Genomic DNA, 24,524 nt, shown 5'->3' with positions numbered 1-24,524 from the left:
TGGAATTTATATGGGATGCTGCCATCTTGACAACGTGCTGATGAGAAAACATAGTAACACAGTTCTTATTTAAAAGCACAAAGCCCTGGTGGGTTGCAGCACAGCTGTAAAGGCGGTGAATCAAGCTCCACGCCTGAAAACCTGCACAGATGGGATGCCAAAATGGATGCTTTAATTGTGTTTTCGCACTGAATACTGTGTTTCATGACTGCCTTCCTCCAGCAGCCACTTCAGAGAGGATTAACAGCAACAGCTGCTTGTTTACACTGTACTTGTCTTTAACACGAAGCATGTGCTGCTCCCTGGCCATTGTGCAGGATTGAGGTTGTCCCTTTCTCCCACAGAGGTCAAGAGTGCAGTATTGTTCTCTTCCCATGAACAAGGGAACTTAAAGCCAAAGGATGACAAGATACAACACAGGGCGAGGATCTCTTTATTTTGTGTTAGGAAGCAGTTTGGGTGTCCTATGAATGGTTGGGGTTTTCTCTCTGGTGTGGGGTTTCTTACATATATACTTTTATATTTATATAAATATAAATATATATATAAATATATATGACTAGTATTTGCTTGGTGCTGATTTTCTGGAGTTAATAATATTGGCTATAATGTGCTGTTTGAATTAAGAGCTGAATCAACCAACCAGCAGTAATTAACTCCCATATCCAATGGGCACCGGCTCTAATAAACTTACCAAAAGTTGTTAAAACTCAAGGCTGTAAGTATTGATCAGGAAACCAGGGGCAGCCACTCCTGGATGTTCAGGTTATGCACATCAGAACATCCACCTCTTGCCTATGTAAATTATCTCTACTAATGGTAAAGGAAAGGGGGGAAAAAATACAGTATTGAAAGAATTGCATTGCTGATGCTGTGAGCTGTGTCAAACACAAAGCACTTTATACAAAGCAGTTCAGCAAAGAAAGCTGAAGTAGATTTTGGAGTATATTGAAATTGGCAGCAAGTTTTTATTAGCCTGAAGAAAAATAAACTACATTGTATTGACTTTTTTTTATCCCCCCCAAAGGAAAGGAACATTTTTGTTTACAGATTTTTTTTTTGTTTATACAATAAATTTGCTTTCAAAGTTTTGTTAAAAATATAAGAAATGTTCTAAAGCATTACTGCTGGGCTGCATTTGGTTAGGATTCCTTCCTGTTACAACAGATGAAAGGTCACACTCTGTTCAACAATGTGTTCCTGAAGGGGGTTTTGGTGAAATCCCAGCAATGGGAGTAAGATAGCTTATGTTTTGGTTTAAAATGCCGAGGCAAAGAAGCACATTATTGTTTCAACTTTTTCCCTACCTGCATTTTTAAAAGTTCCTTGGATTGTCAGTGCTCAGGACAGAAGCAGGGGAGTTGGACAACCACCACAAAAAGCTCCAGTGCAGTCTGGGGTGAACTCCCACAGCCCACAAATATCCCCTGCAATGGTTTGAGAGCTTCCAGTTCTGCCATAAAACTACACCCTCCTTGACCCATCCCCTTTTTTGCCAGGCACAGATACAGGCTTTGGTTCAAGTTCAGAAAATAAACACAAGCAAGTGACATCAGGTTTAACCACAAGAAAGAAATAGCTCAAATACCAGGGAGAGGAGTGTCGTCTCCCTCTGCAGCAGTGGTATTCACTCCCTTTTAATGATTTGCGGGTGTTTTCCAACCAAGGCACACTGGAAAACGTCTAAAAGAAGGATTTAGACCTTCCAGCAGGTTTCCTTTCTCTGATCACTTTTCACAGACCCCTTTCAAAGCAATCCACAGACACACAGATGGTCTCACCACTGAAGCTCAGGACCTGTTGTGTGCAGAAGAGGAGACATGAAATGAAATAGGAAAGGCAAGGAAAACTTGCAGGAAAAAAAGACCCAAAAGGCCTGAACCATCTGCCAGATATCACATCTCCTGTCACTCCCACACACCATGGTCTGTCATGAGTTCAAGCACTGGAAGAAATTTTGGGTTTCTTCCAGGACAGCAGGCAGGGTAAGGATCACTGTCAAGGTCTACCCTTGTGCTGAGAAAGTGGCTGAGGAGAAGTATCACTCAGGGATAGGAACTGCCATGTCAGTCTCTGATCCCTCAGAAGTGCAACAATATTGATGTTCTCACCGAAACCCCACACAGGATCTGTCATCAACCCACTGAAAACAGTCACCTGTGTTGTCCTCAGAAAATGTTCCTCCTCTATGAGTAAGTGGTTTTGTTTACGCACATGGACTCCTAACACTCAGCATCAAACACAAGGCAGGATTGGGCAAAAACCTCTGGTGAGCAGGAATGTCACAGAGAAGAGGTGACTTGCCATGTCAGCCCTGCCTGCTCACAGCTTCCAGCATCCCTGGAAGTGTGTCCATGCCCTGGAAGTGTCCAAGGCCAGGCTGGACAGGGCTTGGAGCAATCTGGGACAGTGGGAGGTGCCCTGCCCAAGGCAGGGGGTTGGAACTGGATGATCTTTAAGGTCCTTTCCAACCCAAAGCACTCTGTGATCCCTGCATCTATCCCATGCTCCGGTCAGAGCATCAGAGCAATCCTTGGGACCAGCCCACACGAAGTCTCAGAACACTTGACTAAAATAATGGTTTGTTGACACCAAAAAGCCCTGCCTTTAGCTCACACCACCACCCCAAAACCAGCATACTTGGTGACATGCAGAAGTCATCCAGAACAGCCTCCTGCTGCAGATCCAAATTTGTTCAAAAACGCTGCAGTTGGCATCGCATCAGCAGGCTTCATGAGGGGTAAAGATTCATTCCTTTATCACTGCTAGCAAAAAATCCAGTCAGAACCGTTTCCTCCTGTCCTGTCCTGTGTGAGTACTGGCCCATTTCGGGCATGGTTGTACTGAACCTGCACAACAGCAAACTCTTCTCCCAAAAAATCACGAAGTTTCTTTAATTGATTCCCCAGCTGCTTTCCCCAGAGCTTCTCTCAAATAAGGTAGATAAATAAAAGAGCTATAAAGCTTTAACTTTATAACCACTATCATAGAGCAGGGGTTTCAGTCTCCAAGCCACCATTCCTACCCAGTATCAAGCACTTCAGAGGGCAATTTCTCATCCCTTCTTGAGGACTAGGAAAAATACTTGTCACCAGTGTTGTACCCCCTGTATTTACTGTTCCAGATACAATCCAGAAGGTTTTCACCCCATACCATTCTGGAATTACAGGGTTTTTAATCCTAGCTCCTCATCAGAACAGGATTTAGGCAAACTACCAGCATTATGCAGAGCACTCAATTGCTTTTGAGATTCCCAAACAAGATGCTTCAGACCCCTGGTATGTGGATATTGGACAGAGGAGCTGAATTGCTACACTAGACCATAATCTTTGTGGACATGCATTCTTATGTAACTGCTTGTAACAGAAACTACTTCACATTTTACTCTTGCCAGGGCAGTTTCTGCCAGAATTGTGACTTTTAACCAGAACAGACAACACCGCTCTTGACACTGCAGTTTCTGTCCAAAGAGACCTTTGCCAAGGCAGAATGTTCTCCACTTAAAGGGAGTCACAAAAAGAAATCACACCTCGGAGGTGAAGGACTGGCTCTGCACTAATGCACCTGACATGCTTGCAGGGGCACTTCCAACCAGAAGGAATGTGAAAATCCACGTGACATCCAACAGCACGGAAGACTTGTGGCCTCTGGGACACACAGCAAGGGCAAGGCTGGATTTGAGCAGACATAAACAGCAAGTTCTGCTTCACACCTGATAATCTCAAAACAAGCCACGTCTCAAAGTGTCTCAAACATTAGTGTAGCTGGAATTCGAGTGCAAAAAGTTTAAATGTCCAGATACTCCAGAGGGGACAGCTGCATAAAGAGACCTACAGAACTACTCATGGTTCATAGGCTCATTCTGAATGCCTTTGATGGACTGTACACATTTCTACACCTGGTTGTGTAAAGCACATTATAGTCCATACAGGACATGATACCAGCTGGTGGGTGAACGCATCTTCTGCCCCGTGATGAAGCAACAAGTGATCCCCTAAAGGCTCTGGCTGATAACTTTTCATAAAGATGTATTTCTTGGCTGGCTGCAACATGGAAGAGTTCTTGCTGAAGAAAGTAGGATGCACTCCAGGTTTGGCTCACAGGCCTCTCAAATGATTTTCACAGACACAGCAGGATCCTACTGCAAGAGAAGGGTCTTCCAATACAACAAAATTTGACTGACACATTTTACTTTTACTTTGTAGATACAAAATCAACTTTTGCACTTCTTCCTATGGAAATATTTCACAAGTGAGAAGCAATGGATTAGAAACTAGGTAGAATCCCAACCATATAAACCATGAAGGGAAGACAAAGGGAAATTCTCAGCTAAAACTTCTCATATACATCAAGAACTTTGCTACATTCCCTTTCCCATAGCCAGGTACACTAAGTTAGATACATTAACTAAGAGAACTTTTAGAAAGTTTAAAAAAACCCAGAACCAAACCAAACGAAAATCACATCAGGTGTGTTTCCACCTGAAGAAGAAAGCCTGAACACAGTAGGCAAAAAGAAGATCCTGTTTCAAGGAAAATACCCTCTCCAATATTCATATATCATGCATCAGAGATTCCCAGGATTGAACCACTAACACTGCTAAAGCTTAGGCATATTGCAAATGCATTATGTGCTGCAAGCAGGATATCGCCATATCAGCCTACCTGAAAACCTGAATAAAAGTTTAAACCAGTCTTCCAGAATCCATTTTACATATAAAAAGTCTGCAGTTGGATCACCTCCTGTCATCGAGGCAAAAGGTACAAGGTTAGCAACAGTCATAGCGAAGACTCTTCAGCCTTCAGCTTTTTTTTTGTCTGTCCATTGGAACCACACTGCAGATTCTGCCTTTTCTTTTTCTGCTGCTGTAGCCTCTCCTCCTTCCTCTGTAGATATTCATCCATGTTATCAAATGAGGCCTTGTAGAGGTGTCTGTAGTAGCTTCCTGCGCCCACAAAACCTGCAGTTGGGCAAAGAAAAAACACAAGTGTTAATTCCCTTAGCAGTCTCATCAAGTACTTCCTGTACTGTAGCTCTGGATAAGTGGCACTTCAACTCATTTCCTGTGGTCCTACCCACTTTGTCAGCTTTCCAGTACCTACAGGGGGCTTACAAGAAGGTTGGAGAAGGACTTTCCACAAGGGAATGTAGTGATAGGACAAGGGGGAATGGCCTTAGGTTGAAGAAGGGTGGATTTAGATTCCTCCCTGTGAGGGTGGTGAGATATTGGAACAGGTTGCCCAGAGAAGCTGTGGCTGCCCCATCCCTGGAAGTGCCCAAGGCCAGGTTGGACAGGGGTTGGAGCAACCTGGCCTAGTGGAAGGTGTCCCTGCCCATGGCAGGGGGGTTGGAATGAGATCATCTTTAATGCCCCTTCCAACTCAAACCACTCTGTGATTAAATATCAATATTTACACTGTGTAAGCCTGGTTTGTGTTGGCAAGCATCTGTCCAGCATTCACACAACCAGGCACAACCTCTATTTTTAGGCTAAGAAATTCGTAAGAGAAGAAAGCACCTGATGTGGAAGCAAAGAGGGGATGCAGCTCTCCTCACATGCTGGACACTTGGAGACTTCAAGGCTTCTGTTTTAGAAATAACTGCTGTCCCAATGTCCCACTGGAGTTGTCCCCCAAGACCTAAGCACTAGAAAGGCTGTTGCTACCTAACTGTGCTCAGCTACTTTTCCCCTAGAGGATTAACTTTTAAGAAGCCCAACGGAGTAGACTTTAGGTAGTTATGTCCTACAGCACATACATATTTCTGAGCCTTCACTCCAGTGATTTTGTTACACCTTCTGTGAATTCAGTGTAATATTCCTCACACCATCCCAAGGCTGTAGATTTAGACAAATTTAACAGGGAACTAACTGCTATCCAAATATCCCCAATCAGATTGCTTCTGCAGAGAATACAGGACAAGACTAGCTGCCTATGTCCACATTTCTAAAAAAAAGCCAGTTACCTCCTGTTCTCTTCGTATTCCTACTCCTTCCCAGTACCAAAGTTCATGATCTTAAAGGAGAAATGCAGGGAAACACAGTATTTGCTAGGGTTTGGTCCTGAAGCTACAGTAATGTACATACAGCATCCCCCTGTTTCTTGGTAGACAAACAAAGCAACTTTCCCTTGCTGGTTCTCAGCAAAGCACATGCTTTTACTTTCAGAGGTGTTGCACTCACACAGTAATGTCTTTATTGGCCTTTTGCCCTGGGAGAAATGGTGTGCTGTCAGCTTGAATATCCTTGCTAACCCTCCACCCGATCAGTCTGCACTAAATCTCACTCTACCTTTTCCTGTTATAACACAAACGTCAAACTGTTCGGTGTGAACTGAAGGGAAATGGCTTCAAACTGAGAGTAGGTTTAGATTAGGCATTAGGAAACAAATTGCTTACTATGAAGGTGGTGAGGCCCTGGCCCAGGTTTCCCAGAGAAAGCTGTGGCTGCACCATCCCTGGAAGTGTTCAAGGCTGGGTTGGACAGGGCTTGGAGGAACTCGGGATAGTGGGAGGTGTCCCTGCTCACAGCACGGGGGTTGGAACGAGATGATCTCTAAGGTCCCTTCCAACCCAAAGCATTCTGTGATTCTGTGATACTTCTAGACTGACTGATGTGTCTTAAATCCTACAGAACCCTCAGCCAGGTTAAAAAAGGACAATATGCAGGCATTAAGACTGGATTTAAGCAATGTAAGACTGGATTTAAACAATGTAATGATTGCTTTTTTTTAGGAGATGTAACTACCTTTGAATCACTAATTATGCACTGGAATAAGTGCTCATCAAGTGAGCCTCCCCTTACTAATTAGCAATAATGAACCCTGTCATCTGAGCCGTCCTCCCTCTCTCAGCTGCAGACGCAGCCGGGCACCTCCTATCACAGTCATTTGTTCCACGGGCTAATTACGCTCAGAACCTCTTCCCCTGCCTGCTCTTTTTCCTTCTCTGTGCTCATTTTCACTCAGATCTCATACTCCTAATTATCTGCCTGGCTGTAACTATTAAGCCTGCAACATCTACATGCAAGCACCTGAGTTAGATTTCAAAGACTGCACCAACTTAATTACAACTTAATGACCAACTTAATGACAGCTACACGCTAAACCAACACTAGATGTTAAGGAGACTTTTACAGTAGACTGCACATTCCTGCAACTCTTCCATCTTTACACGTGGCCACCACGAACAGATCACAAGACTGGTGGGAACTGTAACACTTTAAGGAAGGTTTTCAGTCTCCCAGCAAAGAACAGGGGAGAAATTTCAATCAATAAAGTCTCAATACATAATTGAGACTTTAGTATATACCACGACCCTTCTCTACCCTGCACCACCACTGCCATTATTTCAGCTTCTAAGTAAAGCTGGGTGTTTTTCAAACACAAAAAAATCCTAGAAGCATTGGGTGTTTCTAAACTAGTAAACCAGGCATTATTTTTTTCTGCAAGGGACTGGAAGTGGGGCAGAAATCAAGAACAAAAAGAGCCAGCCCTGGTATCAATCAGTGTCATCTGTGATATCATCCAGGGTCACACCTTCCAGCCACAGCAGGCTCCACGTACTCTGCCTTGCCAAGGTGGACCTGAATGGCCCATTTTTACAGCAAAGCTGCTCCTCCCATGGTTATTCCATTCTAACTGGCCCCACTTTACCTCTGATAAAGTGTCACACCCAGGCAAGAGACAGGACAAACAACAGTACCTGACATCACAGCAGTAAGACACACTCCAGCAGCTCTGTCACCGTGTGTTTGGATACATCCCTGTGATAAGGTGTCTATGGAAAACACTTCTAATGCTGCAATTCAGCTCTAAATCCCCACATCATTTTCTGATAACAGTAATCTGAACACAGTTTGTGATCTACATTCCCTTCCTTTTCAGACAGAGTGATGAAATTGAGAAAACATCTGAACTGACCTGAACCCTAATCTTGTTCCTAAGTCTTGTTTTTAGCTGCAAAATTTGCATTCCCTGGGCCTTCAGGCCAAATTTCTCACCTTCAAACACTGTCCAGTTGTCTTGAATATATTTTGACATCTTCTGCAATTCCTTGTCATCAGTTACAGCCTGGGAAAAGAAGGAATGCTGCATGATATTCTGGGATTAATAAACAATTTCATGTTTCACAGCACAGTGAAAAATGTAACAGTTCTCAGAAGGGTATAGTGAAGCAGAGCAAGTGTTAAATCCTCCATGATCTCTTTGGGGCTCCTTTTTCCCAGGACTGGTATTGAAACCCAGACTGGAATCTCATGTTCTGCTGGGAAAGCTTTGGGGCTCAAATGAAAAGAAAACGGATGCCCAGCTACTGATCTGTGAGGAAAAGGAGTATCACAAGAACATGTAAGGTCAAAGACCATACTGAAAAGTTTCATTTAAAACCACTTCACAACCAGACCATAATTAGCTGGGCACTCACAAGCATAACAAATGAGTTTCCAGTTGTTTAATAGGCTGTTACAGAGAACTTGATAGCACATCCCTCAAAATTTATTCCCTGTTCTCAGTGGAGAAGAAAAAAATAATAATTCCCTTAATGCTCCCAGAATGCTTTGTTCTCCAAAGGATCCCTCAGAGGCAGGCACAAGGAAGGCTGTGTGAAAAGCATTCCTGAGCAAAACAGAAGGGATTTGGTTCCTTTTTTTTTTTCTTCTATAACACAGGAAACAGTTTAAAATACTGAGTGCAAATGGTTGACAACCACTCTGCTTGATCCTGCTGTGCCAGATGTTGCCTTTGCTGGAGGATACACTGGTATTCATAACAAGCTCCTGACACCTTTGAGTTAAACACAGGTGAGAAACAGAATGAGATGTGCATCTATGGCTTTTATCTTTCTCAAGACATAGAGAAAGGTGCCTTTCAGCTTTCAAGAAACATAATTAACTCCATTCTTGTTGTGGCCTCGAGACAACGCAAAACATTTAGGATGTCAGCATTAGAAAGGTACCTTCCACTGTCCATCACAGGCTCTGTACAGCTGAAGAGGAGCTTCCTTGTCCTCCTGCAAAATCCACAGATCTCCCATTTCCCCAAATGCAATGTCCCAGCCTTTATGTTGCAAAGGGATTTGCTGCTTGTAAACGAGCTGCTGGGCAGTGGCATCAAGCTGAAAGACGTAGACTGTGGGAATACTTTTGAGAGGAAAAACTTAATCAGCATCATCACCAAATCCACCTACACCCATCACTTGTACAGCAAACTACAGACACCCACTCTAATTCCAAACAGAGCCAAAGCAAAGTCATTAGGAACTGCACCAAAAAAAAAAAAAATACTCTAGCACTTCAAGTGCAGTTTGATTACATGATCTGAGTCAGAAGCTGTAAATACCCAACATGTCAAATGGCTTTTCAAGTGTTATGTGAAAATAAAAGCAGTCAGTGCTGACTTCTCCTTAAAAGAAAAGGTACTAAAGGGAATTTCATAAGGATTACTAAGGATTTATACAAGGACTGTTGCATCGTGGCACACTGACCTCCAGGGCTTGAAGGAATATGTAGCTGAACACCAGTCAAAATAAAACAGGATAGGAATTACATGCCAGGGAGGGGAGGACACCTTGACACAGCTGAAGAACAGGACTCTGTCACTGCTCTCTTTTCCACCTCCCCCATCAGCACTCTCTCCTCTAACCACCACAGTCTCCATGCGCAGAGATTCCTGACCTCCCTTGGACAGGCAGGACACCTGAGCTCCCCCCTGAGTGGCCCACCAGGTCCCCGTGACAGCCCTGTCTAAAACCACTGGGCTGTGGAGCTGAAAACAAAAGCCTGATGCAGAGCACAGTGTGGGCCCTGGGCTAAGGGACAGGGTCAGTGTGGATGTCCATGCAGAAGGTGTAATGCTAAGGCTCCTTACTTTGGCAAAGAGCAGGTCCACTGAGGGGACAAACTGCCTCTTTCACTGTACAGGCAGTCTGGCAATCTCTCCCTTTCCCACTGGCAAGCCTTTGTCAGGAAGAACAGCTTCCTTAGTAGACTTAAGGTGATGTGCAAAGAGGCTTGTCCACCCCCACAAGACACTGCCCCAGCAGATGCACCTGAATGGCTCCCGAGTGCTCAGGCCCCTCAGCTCCTGAGCACGCTCTCCTCACACAGACACACACACTCCAACCCAAAAGTCAATGCAGCCTCTCTACAGTTTTAAACAGAAGGGCTGAACCCATTTACAGGTAAACAGAAGTTTGGCTGCTCCATAGCCACAGCACCCTGAACAAAACAGGACCCAAACCACGTGGGTCAGGCACAGCAATTTGGAGAGAACAGGGCTCTGGTACATCCAAGCCTCGTGTTTCCTCCTGTGAGGGGAAAGCATCACAAAATCTGCCAAACTGAACCAATCTGGGTAACCCTTTCACTCACCTCTGTGCTCAGACCAAGCACAGCAAGGACTCAGAGGCTCCCTGTGAGGCCACAGGCATTCCTGGGACATTTGGAGGTCCACAGAACCAAGTACTGCAGGCTGGGGGAACGCTGGAAGAGCCAGCAGGGAAAGCTGCTCTTGCCTTTGCAGGAGCAGTGAGGATTTGGGGCATTATTCCCTTTATTCTTACCTGTCACACAGAATGGCAACATAACCACCTTGACAGCAGTAGGTTATTCTTGACACGGTGTACTTCTATTAGGAATAGAAAAAGAAACATCCTTGTAAGTTAAGACCATTTATGGGCAGAAAATTCAGGTTCCATTTCACGTCTCAGCCTTTAAAATTGAGCAGATGTCTTAATTTACAGCAAGTTAAGCAACATAATTACCTTCAAACTGCAGCCCGGTTTATTTTTGTAGCAGTGTTTGCCTGGTTTATAAAGTTTTCCACACTTCTCCCTTCCACGCTCTCCAGAGATCCAATGTAAAGGTTTGAGTGAACTACTCTTGACAGACAAACTAACAGATGAAGGAAAAGTACACCACCTTCAAACATTCTCTCCTGCAATGCTGTCAAATGACAAATGCTAATGGCAAAAATGTCGACATTAAGCCTGCTCAGCCAGAATATCACACCAGCAGCTCAGATATTACAAACACAGGCTATTAGCTGCTGTTATGTTTGTTAAAAAACAAAGACAGTGATGCATAGCTAATATCCCTAATGATAATCCCTGCTGTGCTGTTTTCAACCTGTGTCTGGGTGAAGCCACACTGCTCCACAGAAAATGTGTTCTGAAGAACAAGGAACGACTGCCTGAGGCCATTTTCCCTTTAAAAAAGCCCCAAAATCAACACAGCAACAACAAAAAAAAACCCACATCACACTCCTAATTTAGAAGTTACACAGTTTTGTCTGGGAGAGAAGCAGAGAAACACCTTTGCAGCACAAACCATACTACTTGAAATATGTAACAACTGATTTGCGGCTCCTTGAGTGGGAAGTAAGAACTTGAGAGGAGCAGAGAACCTGCAAGATGATGTCCTGGGGGTGCCTTTCTCATAAGTATCTGTTATGTAACCTGAAAGCCAAAACTGCAACAGCAGAAGGCTGGCTCTCAAGAGCATTTTACAAGCAGTGACAAGACCAGCACTTCTGATGACTAAAACCTTACTACTGGAGAAGCAGTGAGTTTTGCTTTAGGGCAGGGAAAATCCATCTTCTCGACACTCTGCTGGCAGGATTCTGATGCATCCTCAAGTCTTCTTTCATTTCACCCCCACCTCTTTCCCTAACACGACACTGGTCAGTAGACAGAACCTCTGGTTCACTAAGTGAAGCTGAATTTGGGAGTAACCACGGGATTTTAGCCTTGGAGCTACCAGCTGATGTACAGGCATTGTCAGGGTGCTTGTTTGGGAATTTTCCTACCAGTGTAAGGAAGCAAAGCAAGCTGTACAGCTTCCAAATACTCATGTCTTGAGGTTTAATAGCAGAAGACAACTCTTTTGTCAACAGTACACGGTGCGACTACTAAAAGATAAACCAGCTGTGGGAAAGAAAGTGAATTAATGGTATAAATACAGATGAAAACCAGGGTTCCACGTTGCATCTCCAGCAAATGAGAAGAAAAGATCCACTGTGTGCTGCAACCTCATGGGAGGGAAGCAAGGAGAGCAGGCACACACTTTTCCCTCACATGCTCAATTGCCTGCTTGGACAGAAGAGGAGCACTTTATAAAAACCATTATCAAAAGGACTGATGTGTTTCAGGGCTCCTGGGAACAGATGGGACTAATCTCTTGCTACTCTGCAGAAACACAAAGTTGTTAGTCCACATTCAGCATTGGGACCCAGGCCCCTGTTTCACACAGACATAAAAGATGCTTTTTGTTCCAAATACCTGGTAGGATGAGTGGGCTGAACCAGAGAGGTTCTCTGTAGCTAATAAGTCTAAATGTACTTTCTGCAGTATGAAGCCATTTACACCACAGCTCTGGAGTAGAACTGACAGCTCCTATTTATTGTAAACCACCAGTGGGTTCTTTAGACACTTGAGGGAAGAAGCCAAGAGATATATATATATATTAAAAAAGGTGAAGCCTGTGGTATTTATTCCTAATAATAAAGCTCTACCTTTCTACCAGTTGCCTGACAAACACGCAGGAAAGTGCCCACCTACACAGCCAAGTGCTTTGTTAGAGAGACAAAGGGTTCTGTGAACCTCAGTTAGGCAGCAGCTTTCCCCCCATCCTCACTGGGGGACGGAGGAGGAGGATGATTTTTGCTTCGAACCAAGTTTTACTCACAGCTGGAAAGAGACAAGAAAATGCAACTTCTTCCCAAGCTCTTTCCTTCCCATGTGTGGGTAAGTTAACAATCAGCAAAGGAAATGCAAGACCTACAGTAGTATCTTGGTCAAGGACAAGCTTATGAAATCAGTTAAGGAAGAGCTAAAAGAACAGTCTGTGATAAACAGATGTTCACTTGATAGTCTCTGAACTAACCAGGGTTTATACAATACTGTTATCAGCCTGCCAACACCTTAAAATTATCTTTTGATGTCATCTGTGAGACGAGGTGACCCCGTAAGAAATTACTGCACTGGTGCATTGGGGTAGAGTTGAGCAATTCACGTTCTGGACTTTAAACCAGCTTCTGCTGTCAAGAGGATCAGATGAGGTGAAAGCTCTGAAGCAGGGAAAATATTTATACAGCACTATGGAATTAGAGAATTACTCCCATTCTAGTGGGAAAACGAACCGAGGATCTGCAACCCATCAGCTGAAAGCAACGCTGCACTGCTCAAAACACTCCTACATTCCCAAAACAGACACATATTCATCATCTGCCAAGCAAAATAAGCCCACATTTTTGTGCTCACATGACCCATCATTACTGATGATTCCATTCTTATTGGGCTTCAAGCTGTGTCTCAAAGCTTCAGATGCACTCATGCTGTTTATTAATGGTAAAAATGAACTATAACAATGGAGGAAAAAGCACTTCTATCCCCACCTGATCTTTGGTTGCAGACAATGTGCTAGTTACAACCTGTAAAGTGCTGACTCGAGAGATTGTTCCCTTAAATTCAGACTGTAAATGTCTCACTAGGTTGTGAAGATGATCTGTGATACACCTGGATGCACAGCATGACTAAATCCTGTCACCAGAAGTCACCTCTGGCATTTCTAGCACTGCAATGCCATCAAAACACAAGTGTCCTTTCCCTCTAAAACACCTGTAAGGGTGGGCAGTCAGCAAGATTTCACAGATTCAGGAAACAGGACAGCCTGAGGCTTCCAAAACCACCCTCAGGAGACACAAGGCAGTGGATGGAACAACTGCAAAACACCGCAGGAATGGGGTTTATTAACTGACTGCTGTGTTATATTTATTACCTCACAGTTTGTGGGCTTTCCCTTTCTGTCTTTGCTTACTTACACTGAGGTAAAGAAGCTCTACAGAGGCTCCTCAAGCACAGAGCACCCCAAATTTCTCCTGAGACATCAGCATAAAGAGTATCCCATGGAAGGGACTTTATCAGGTGTGTTAGGAGACAAGGCAAGTATTATCAAACTGCATTCAAGAGCCTTCAAAAACATTCTGAAAGAGCCAAAAAATATTCTTAAATCAATTCCTGCCTGCAGCAATGAGTTTTTTGACATGTTAGTTTATATGATACATTTAAAGCTCATTACATAGCTTAGTATTATTTCAGTAAAATTGTAAGCAGTGAAGTTAAGATTCAGTGTGAGATCAAGCCCTGTTAATTTACATGTAAGCCATCTTCCTAAATGCTAACCCAGACTAAACTACAAGCAGCATTTTTAAAATTAATCACTGGATTCTCCACTTCACAGCTAGTTGCTTACTAGTCCTCAGTGATCCTATAAGCCTAGCAGGCAAAATATTTTAAAATAAAACCATTAGTCCCTCCAAAAGGAATACCTTGCAGCATTGCTGCAGACAAGGATTGCATGACTACCAAACCGCATTGTTTCAACAAAGCACTCTCATCAGCTACTCCCCAAGCCACTTATTTCCAGAAGGCATGTACCTGTAGGTTTGTCTCAAACTCAGCTGTCCCTTCCTCACTCAAATCCTGCTGCACCCAGACTATCAGTGGATACCAATTAGATGGGTTTGTCACCTAATTTTGTAACCTCTGTTTTTTACTTGGGAAAAAAAACAAACCAGGAATAGCTTCTTCAAATATTTCAGGCACCAACATCAAGCTGGAATGAGCCAGAGACCTTGTGAATGTGCATGACAGGTATCTGGCTCAGGTGTGTTTTAAAATACACTTTCAACTTCAGAAGCAGGTTGAATTGTCCATACAGATACCACCCAAAATCCCTGCCACCAAGAACTCTGGGCCAAAACCAAGATTTCCAATATCTCAGCTTTGAAAGCTGTGATCCAAGTGGCTCCCAAAACTGCGTGGAGAGGCCAAGAACAACATCCTTTGACTACCAAAACTGCAACACAACACAAGGGAGGGCAGACAGAACTTGTTAATTCAATTTCAGCTTGGATACAGTGGATCTGTCTCAAAAGTCATGCATGGATACAGGTTTCCCATTACCTAACCCCTGGGAAACAGCTCTGGTCTTCAGAGAAAGAAGTGATTTTAGACATTCCCATGGAAATCACACCCAGAAGGACGGGTGGTAACTCCTGAACAACCCAACAGATCAGTAGCTGGTTAACACCATCCATGCAGCAGGGACAGGGACTGGTGCTGTTTCACTGCTAACAGGTCTTATTGACACATCACAGCACAAGAAAGAACAAAACCACAGACCAAACACTACCAGAACGACTGCTCACATCAGAGTAACACCTCAGATCACAGCAGCACCCCAAATGTGTGTGAGCCCACTCAAGTACAGGTTGGAAGCTCAGGAGAGCTCCTGGGGTATTCAGTTTTCACATAAGACACATAGATTTTAATTTTGGACACTCTTCAGCTGCAGAACAACCGAAAGGAACAAGTGCAGTGTTGACTCCACAGGGCAGTACTGCAGGTCACTGGTTACAAATATTACAAAGCTGCTCTTTTTGCTCAGAAAAATTCCATCTTTAACACTCAAAATTCTAAACATTTCAAAAAATGGGTGAATGTTTAGATCTTTCCACTGTCACAAGATACTGCCTGGCTAAGAGACTATGGCACCTGTGTTTTTGGAAAAAAATTCAAGTGAAGGCTTCATCCACCGTGCAGAACTTGTATTTGGGGAGAATTACTTCTGGTCACTGCTTGGTACTTTTTACAAATGCACACAAGACACAGGAATGGATTTCAGGGACTTTCTTCCTTTCTCCAAATCCCAGGCTACTGTAACAGTTTTTAGGTCTCATGTAAGTTCTAAACTCACTGACAGAAGGGAGACACTTTTAACAAAATTACCTGGTCAGTTTTGGCTGCCTCGGGCCCACAGATGCTGCTCAGCTGACAGCAGTGCACTTCTTCTCCACTTTTATACTTCCAGAGCCTCAGAGTCGAGTCCTGGACAGATGGAAGTGGACACAAGTCTATTACTAACAGCACCTCAGGCAAAGAGAGGCCGCTCATGGCCTTCAGCTAAACCCGATTTCCCTGAAGAGCTCCCCACAGAAGCTGCTAAATAGTCACTTAGTTAAGACCTCAAATTGCAGATAGAGCATTTTAATTAACATAATTTTCCCCTCCATTCTAAATTATTCAATCATGCTAATTTTAATTCCCCTTTTGAAGTGGAAATTGGGTAGCTGGAGGAGTGCATTTCAAGTCTGTCTCCAACAGCACAGTAACACATGTGCTCAGCATTTTAATGGCAATTCTTACAGGCTGCCCTTCTCTGCCCCCTGCTCTTGTTATCACCCAAATTCTCATTTGATTCAGTAACCTCCTGGAGAGAAGCTAAACACCTCTCTGGAAATACAGAGTCATCAAAGGGCATTTGCTAACAATGAAATACAGCCGTGCACAGCACTAACACCAGAGCTGCTTAAATAATTAGAGGGACAAGAGCCTTAGGGAAGCAAATGCTAAGAATTATTATGATCTTCACATCTTCAGAGAAAAAAATGTTTTTTCCTATGTAGTTTTGGTAGTCTGGGAAACACAGAATATTGTTTCTTTTAGATCAACACCATCTACTTGCTCTGTACAAGTCTGGCACGGCAGCAGGGTGCCATCAATTTAGGAAAAGGGCTGGGGAGGGAAAGGAGGGAATATTCCCTTCCTCAGTCCTCACCCAAGCACTGTGCAAGACTGCACTGCAACCTCTACACAACGAGCTCTGGATGAGGACATACTGACATGAAGATAATTCAGAGGGAGTCACATGTGGGAAAGCACTGGGAGAGTGCAGAGAGGACAATTTCCTCATCTTAAAACCTCTAAAAAATAATAATCTGTGATTTTAAGTTGTTCCTCCTCAAGACAATCATCATCATGGCAGGCTGGCACAAGACCCATTTGATTCAAAGCTGTTCAATTGCCCAATGATTGAAGTCTGTCTGTGCTCCAAATCAAGCATTCATGTTGCAGAAATACTCAGGACTTTGATTTTGCTACCCCAGAGATGGCTTTTACTATAAGCACAGTAAAAGGCTCTTACATGATCTACCAACAGAGTGGCTGAACACTGAGCAGAAATCTAAGAAAAGGAGGGAAGAAGAGGAAGAAGGTTGTGCTGTAAACTAGGAAAGATTATTCCAAATATCCCAAGGAACTTGGCCAAACCACTAGTCTGAAGTTAAAAAAAACAAACAAACAAAACACTTTTTTTCAAAGAAATTGCAATACATACCCCAGAGGCTGACAACAGCAGATCAGGACAGTTGGGTATTACAAGTATTTTGCTTACAAACCTAAAGGGAAAGCAGTCAAAAGCTGAACTCTCTTGCAGGACACTCTGGTCTTTAAACACACAAAGTAAGAAAAAAAAAACAAACCACCAATTTTAAAGAGAACCTTAAAATAAACAAACAGACTTTCCACATCAATATAATGAGGAGGAAGAAAAAAATAGGTCTAAGGTACTTACTATAGTGTATATGCACTACACAAGCTACTGATTTTCATTTAATAAAGAAATATATTTCCTCTGCACTCAGGGAATTCTACCGACTTCCTCCCAGCTGAGAACATCGGCATTTAGATCAAAAAATACCAGCGTAGACAGATGTACCCAGGTAGCATTGTTGCCCTCAGTTCATGATACACATTAAAAACATTAACCAACAGATTCTTTTAAAACACACCAGTGATGGTTTTTAATACTGCTGTGCCTACCATGATTTGTCTTCGGTGAGTACTGAGGACCTGAACTTTTGGAGATCATTATTATCTTAGAGCTCAGCAACCTAAAGCACAGAGACCTGAGCAGTGGAACAGCCCTGCTTTTGAAAACAGGCACAATTTTGAGGCCATGGAGTAAAAAAATAGAAGAGATTTGGTCCCTGTCATACCTACCCTACTCAAGAACCCTAACAACAAGAAAACTCCAAAAGCTCACAAAACCATATAGAGTTGGAAGGTAGAGTTAAAAGAATTTGAAAATACCTCAACTGATAGACGTTTTAAGCAGCAAAATGTAAAAGAGAGAAGAATTAAAAGCTTATTTGCCATTTCAATCACGGGCAGGGACCTCTTCCCCTAGACCAGGTTGCTCAGAGCCCCATCCAACTTAAGCTTTGAACACTTCCAAGGATGGGACATCCATAACCTCCTTGAGCAACCTGTGCCAGGGCCTCACCACCCTCACAGTGAAGAACTTCTTCCTAATATCTAAACTTACTCTTTGATTTTGAAGCCAGTTCCCCTTGTTATGTCACTCCAGGCTCATAAATAGTCTCTCTCCATCTTTCTTGTAGGCTCCCTTCCTTTAATATATTTAATGGGATCGTATTTCCATCTCCAGCACACCACAGTCTACTGTCCAGGCACAACCTCCAAGTCTGAGCTCTGCACTGAGATGTCATTAAATTAATCACCATATTCTCAGACCACAAAGACTTCCTAAGACTTTTGTTTTTAAGACTAAGGTAGGCTCCATCCTGAACTAACAATCTCCAGGCTCTGGAGCCTCTTGTGGCCAGCAGGGTTCTGCTCCTCTACTCTACTCTGGTGAGATCCCAAAGGAGTGCTGTGACCAGCTCTGGAGTCCCCAGCTCCAAGAAAGACATGGACCTGTTGGAACAGGTCCAGAGGAGGCCACCAAAATGACCAATGGGCTGGAGCACCTCTGCTCTGAAGACAGGCTGAGGGAATTCAGGGTTGTTCAGCCTGAAGAAGAGAAGGCTCTGGGGACACCTCACTCCAGCCTTCTAGTACCTAAATGGGGATTATAAAAAAGATGGGGACAGAGTTTTTTAGAAGGGTTTGCTGACAAAGATACTGGCTTTAAACCAAGAGCCTACATTCAGACTAGACACAAGAAATAAATTTTTTTTACAATAAGGGTGGTGAAACACTGGAACAGGCTGCCCAGAAAGGAGGTGGATGCCCCATCCCTGGAAATACTCCAGGCCAGGTTGGACAGGGCTCTGATCTAGTTGAAGATGTCCCTGTTCATTGCAGGGGGATTGGATTAGATCACTTTTAAAGGTCCCTTCCAACCCAGACGCATTCTATGAGTCTATCAGAGACCAGGCTGTTGTTTAATTTGCCTTGAGGAGACAATTTCATTCCACTGAGGGTGGCTGAGGGTGGATGTGCAGGGAAGGGCTGCACACAATGAGTTTTGCCCACAATGAACTCACTCTCTGTGTCCCATACAGTAGGATACAATACAGTAAGGAGCCTTTGTCAAGCTGACTCTGATCTTCTCATCTCTGTCTGCAGAGAGGATGTGCTGGTCATCAGGACTCAGGGCCTGTTGGTAAAGGGAGAGTTTTAGTGCCCAGTAGTTCGATGCTTGTAATTCTCCTTAACTAGGAAAATAGAAAAGCAGTCAACTATCTGTATCTCCTCACTCCAAAAGGCAGGTGCAAACACTAAGCCCCTCTTTTCCCCCGACAACTTAAGCATAAATCTTTGTGACAGTAATTTTCTCCCTCACTAAGACAAGTGATGTTGACTTCCAAGTCCAGTGAAAGCCACTGTACAGGTGGAAATCCCACTGATCAGCTCAACTGATAGGACAAACTGGGTGAATTCCCATATATATTCCATTATTAAGTCTTTTTCAACATTCCAAGACCAGATAACCAAGCAGGAATGCAGGTTTGTACAGCAGATAAACAACACTTACCACATCCAACAGCAGAGACACATGACCCAGCTCGAGCTTTCCATCTGCCTGAGGTTCTGTTATTGAGTAAGAATAGACATCACCAGACTTGTCTGCAACGAAAATCTTATCCTCTGCAGCTGTAATAACCAGGGCTGTGCACCTCCTGTTCACAAACCTGAAAGAAAAACGGCACAGCTTGAACAGCTCTGCAGGACAGACTCTGCAAGTCTGAAAGTCAAGCACACCAAGACACTGGACAAAAAAAAAGCTCTCAACTGCAACATTCTTGAAACTGCAGCAATGAGAATAACATTATGGGGCTGAAACAGCACTTTTGAGAACTAGTAAATGTCTGAACTATGTAATAACAAACACCTGGGGGATTAAAAAAAAGGAGGTCATTAAAAGCTGCATGACTGCATTCTGCTTTGGTACTTACTCAACTGAGCACTTGGCCCAGGCAGCATGCCAGGACTCTAAGGAAGGCCAGGGATCTTTCTTGCACTCTCCATAATAAAAATACAAGTTCAACACGTAGAAAAGACAAGGTAGGATCTGTCCTTTGGAGCAACACGTTTAAAAACTGCGTACAAACCACTTTTCCAGTTGCCATTTTGTGCTGTGAAAAGAAGCCCTTCCTCACATCCTGATTTAGAGTCACAGTCTCAGGGTACCTTGTCCAGGCAAAGCCCTGAGCTTGAACTCATCATCTGCCAGCATCTTAAAGTTCCAGTTGCCAGTGGAGCAGGTAACAGTTTCCTTACAACTGCTCAGATAAAGGACCACACATGCCACAAAACTTATGTCCTGTTTGCTAACACAGGACTGTGGACACCAAGGACCATGTGGAATGGACATTTATATTCACCCACTCTGAAATTCAGTGACCACCTGGAAGCAAAAGAACCCAATATACTACACTTCAGGTAGGAAGACAGAAATTCTAATCATTTTTAGGGGCTGTTTAAAGGAACACCACAACAGTGGGAATAGCAGAGGACAAGACTGCCTAGTACCACACTGCAGGCTCAGGCAACACAGTTCCAAAACAGGTTACCTTGCCAACAAGAATAAGCCTTGCTCCAAAGTCACTGTTCTACCTGGGATCTTAAGCACAAAGATTCAAAAGTTCCCCCTTTGTCTGAAATGAGCTGACTACCAAAGGCAGCACCACGTGAAGCTTATACAGCATGCCACAAAACACAGATGGAAGTTACAGAGCTCAATTTTGGCATTCCTTTATCCATGCAGAGAGTCTTTAGCTTGTTTCCCAGTTTCCTAACAGGAGGTAATGACGTTCCCAAAAAAATCCAGCTGTGGTCCTAGTTGACCTTTCAGCAGAAACGAAACCACCAAACAATTATCCAAGGGCACGTGACAGGCATGACACACAAGGCAGGGCAGCAGGGAAGGCAGAACACAGAACGAACGGAATTTGCAATTTCTGGCTTTGTCACAGAATATCCTGAGCTGGATGGGACCCACAAGGATCATCAAAGTCCTGCTCCTGACCCTGCACCTTGAACTCTGCCAGGCTTGGCGCTGCGACCACGGCCCTGGGGATCCTGCTCCAGTGCCCAACCACCCTCTGGGGGAAGAACCTTTTCCTAATATCCAACCTGAACCTCCCTGACACAGCTTCGTGCCGTGATTCACTGTTTAACCCACCAAAGGTCCATCCTGTACCCTACACACACAGCCAAGCTACAGACATTCCATTCTGGTTTGCAACCAGGGCCTCACGTTTGTCAGAGACCACCAAAGGCAGAGTTGTCACATCCTCAGCTACTTTCTCAGAAAGCCCTTCGTGGTCTTTTTTTTTTTTCTTTTACAGACAATTGTCACAAGCAGCAGCAGAAAACTTGTAACTGGAGGACCTCTGGTGGACAGCTGCAGGCTGTTTCCTCCAGAGGAATGCACAGAAGGGAAACAGCTGCAGCACCTCTAAAGATGTGCTTTAAAAAAACAGTCACAAACTCCCCAAAACAGACAATGAACTCACTGAACTGCTCAGTATCACTATTACAGACCCCAATCTTAAGTGTTGACTAGGAGTGGGTAAAGTTTCAGTTCTTAAAGATACAAATACTGTCTTTCGGAATAAGAAAAGAGATTATCCTTCCTTGGCCAGTGATATAAATATCTGCAATCCCACTCTTGGTGTGGGGCTGATCACGCATCATTTCTTGACAAAAATCTCTGAACACCCAAAAACATTAAATTCTTTTGAGCAAGGGAATTAAAAAAAAGAAAAAAAAAAAAAAAGGCTGAGTGATAACAAATATCAACATCCCAAGTACTCCTGTTTTAGAACCCTGAATCAACCAGCCTTAACTCCGTAACAAAGTGACGTGCAACATCCCGCTGCCTTACCTGACGCTAACACATTCCCAGGAAGGCTTTGTCTGGAACAGGATCAGACGTTTGTTGTCATCTGTCAAGGCAAAATAATCCCCTGATGGGGAGAAGGCAAAAGCCAGGATGTCGTCAGTTCCTTTATCTGTTGCTTTTCCATCCTGCCTAATAGAGAGAAGGGGAACAGTTCACAACAAGAGACACCAAAGTCCTTGAGAAGGTTGTTCCTACACCACCACGAAGGCTCGTGAAGCCTTCGAAGCAAAACCCTAAGAAGTTTTATTTATGCTTAAAAGGCTCAGCCAATTTGAACATTAATACAAAGAAAAAAAGCCAAGGAAAAGAAGACTGATACAAAGTCTAAGCCTTGCATGAATACCTGCTTAAACAAACAAACAAACCATGCTAGGGTTTGTGCTATCAGAGCTTGATTCAAAGTTGGGTGAAATCAGTAAAACTGCTAAAACAGGTAAACAGGTAAAATCATGTCCAGCAGTTGAATCTAAACTAGAAATACCTTTTCAGTTTTGAACTCTCATGACTTAGAGAATGGACCTGAAGAAGTTATGTAACTGTTTGGGGCGGGGGGGTGGTCTGTCTTAGATGGTTTAATGAAAAATGCAGCATTTTTACATGAATGTCTTGAATGAGAACAGTTACTGAGATTCATTTACTACAGAATCACAGAATGGTTTGGGTTGGAAGGGACCTTGAAGATTATCTCATTCCAAGTCCCCTGCCATTTGGGCAGGGAAACTTTTCATTAGACCAGGGTGCTCAGAGCCCCATCCAGCCTGGCCTTGAACACTTCCAGGGATGGGGCATCCAGAGCTTCCCTGTACTACTGGTGTTTCCCTGAAAAAGGAATACAGTGTCCCCTCTGGAATGAAACAAAGAAAAGCACGCCTACAAATCCATCAGGGTTAGCAAAACCAACCCATCACCTGCTCAAGGAGTTGCCCTGTGACTCTCTGATTGCTTCCACCACCTCATGAGGAGATGGCCCCTCCAGGAACACCGAGACTGCCAGAGCAGATTTCCTCACCCATTATCTCCCGAGGTCTTCTTCTCCGCGCTGGCACAGTCGTACACGAAGAGACTCTCACCACTGCGAGGAGAAAACGAGAGTAAACCCACTGGGACCAGAACAGCCATGAGCTTAACTACGAAGGGTGGCAACTCTTTTGGAAGGTGCTCTTATTTCACGGTTACTTGCACAGCTGACCCCCCCCCCCAAGGGGGCTCCCACAGGGCTACAGATTTGGTCAAAGCTTAAAAGCCTGTATTGCACACAGATGCCAAAAAAGAAATCATCGTCTGCTGGCAAAGTAACCCTGCATTTCACATATATTTCACTTGTGTCTGACACATCTGTCAGCAGCATTCACCCAGTCACAGGATCACAGAATTGCCAGGGTCGGAGGGGACCTTTGGAGATCACCCAGTCCAAGGCAGGGTCACCTGGAGCAGGTAACACAGGAACTCGTCCAGGTGGGTTTGGGATGTCTCCAGAGAGGGAGACTCCATGCCCTCCCTGGGCATCTGTCCCAGTGCTCTGCCACCCTCAGTGTAAAGAAGCTCGTCCTGATGTTGAAACAGAACTTCTTGTGTTTTATTTTATGGCCGCTGCTCCTCGTGCTGTCGCTGGCACCACCGAAAAGAGCCTGGCACCAAACTCTGACACTCACCTTGGAGATGTTTATGTGCATCTTACTCACAGACATGAAATACGCAGTTTATATTTTATATATCTTTTATATTCATATTTTATATGTGACTCTTGGGGATGGTCCCGTGAATGGCCATGAGCTCAACTGGATGTTCTTGTGGGTGCCTTCCAACTCAGCATATTCTCTCATATATATAAATATAGATATATACACACACACATTGATATACATTATATGTGTATATATATTATATAATTGTATATTATCGCATGTTCTGCTACGTATATTCTACACATTTATCACTATATATATAATCTATGTTATGTGCATATACGTATATGATACATATATGTGTATATATGTATACACCTATATGTTATATATGTGTATATATGTACACATACATAAACATACACATTTATATGTGTGCATACATACATGCATGTAGGTAACACATACGTAATCAATATGTTACACAGAGCCGCTCGCACAGCAGTGACCGGCATCTGGTGGAGGAAAACCGTGAGAGTGTAAAAAAGTTTAAAAGCCAGGTCGCGGCAGCAGAAAACGCCGACAAGGAGAGCGGGAAAGCCACAAAGAAAGCAGCGCGGGTAGCGGCCCCGGAGCTCTCCCTTCCCCTCCCAGAGCAGGGCACACGCACGGCCGGACAGGCCCCGCCGCCAAACCCGCCCCGCACTGACCCGTGCTCCCCGCGCCGCGCCGCCAGCAGCCGCCCCCCGCCGCTGGCCACCATCGCGGCCCCGCGGAGCGCCAGGGCCGGGCGGGCCGCGGGGCTGCGGCCGCCGGCGGTGCCTCCATCGCGGGCGTTTCCATCGGAGCCTCCGTCGGTGCCTCCATGGCCGGCGGCTCCTTCTCCTCCTCCTCCCTCAGCGCCCGCCATG

At 44.1% G+C, this 24,524-nt stretch overlaps 1 protein-coding gene across 1 annotated transcript; it reads right to left on the bottom strand.

Moving 5' to 3' along the window:
• Nucleotides 1-410: 410 nt before the first annotated feature.
• On the bottom strand, nucleotides 411-24,523 carry WDR4 (WD repeat domain 4). The gene is made up of 11 exons (XM_050332114.1): nucleotides 24,324-24,523; nucleotides 22,998-23,060; nucleotides 21,971-22,117; nucleotides 19,616-19,772; nucleotides 19,125-19,237; nucleotides 17,171-17,231; nucleotides 15,784-15,882; nucleotides 10,558-10,622; nucleotides 8,953-9,136; nucleotides 8,000-8,069; nucleotides 411-4,960 (listed from the first exon to the last, which is right to left on the bottom strand). The coding sequence occupies exons 1-11, from the start codon at nucleotides 24,521-24,523 to the stop codon at nucleotides 4,779-4,781; spliced, it is 1,341 nt and encodes a 446-aa protein (XP_050188071.1). The 3' UTR covers nucleotides 411-4,778.
• Nucleotide 24,524: the final 1 nt, after the last annotated feature.

This window comes from Myiozetetes cayanensis, unplaced genomic scaffold, assembly GCF_022539395.1.
Source record: "Myiozetetes cayanensis isolate MyiCay16 unplaced genomic scaffold, myiCay2020 scf5-8, whole genome shotgun sequence".
Classification (NCBI taxonomy): domain Eukaryota; kingdom Metazoa; phylum Chordata; class Aves; order Passeriformes; family Tyrannidae; genus Myiozetetes; species Myiozetetes cayanensis.
Note: the sequence above shows the minus strand (reverse complement) of the source record. Positions and strands in the feature narration are given on the sequence as shown.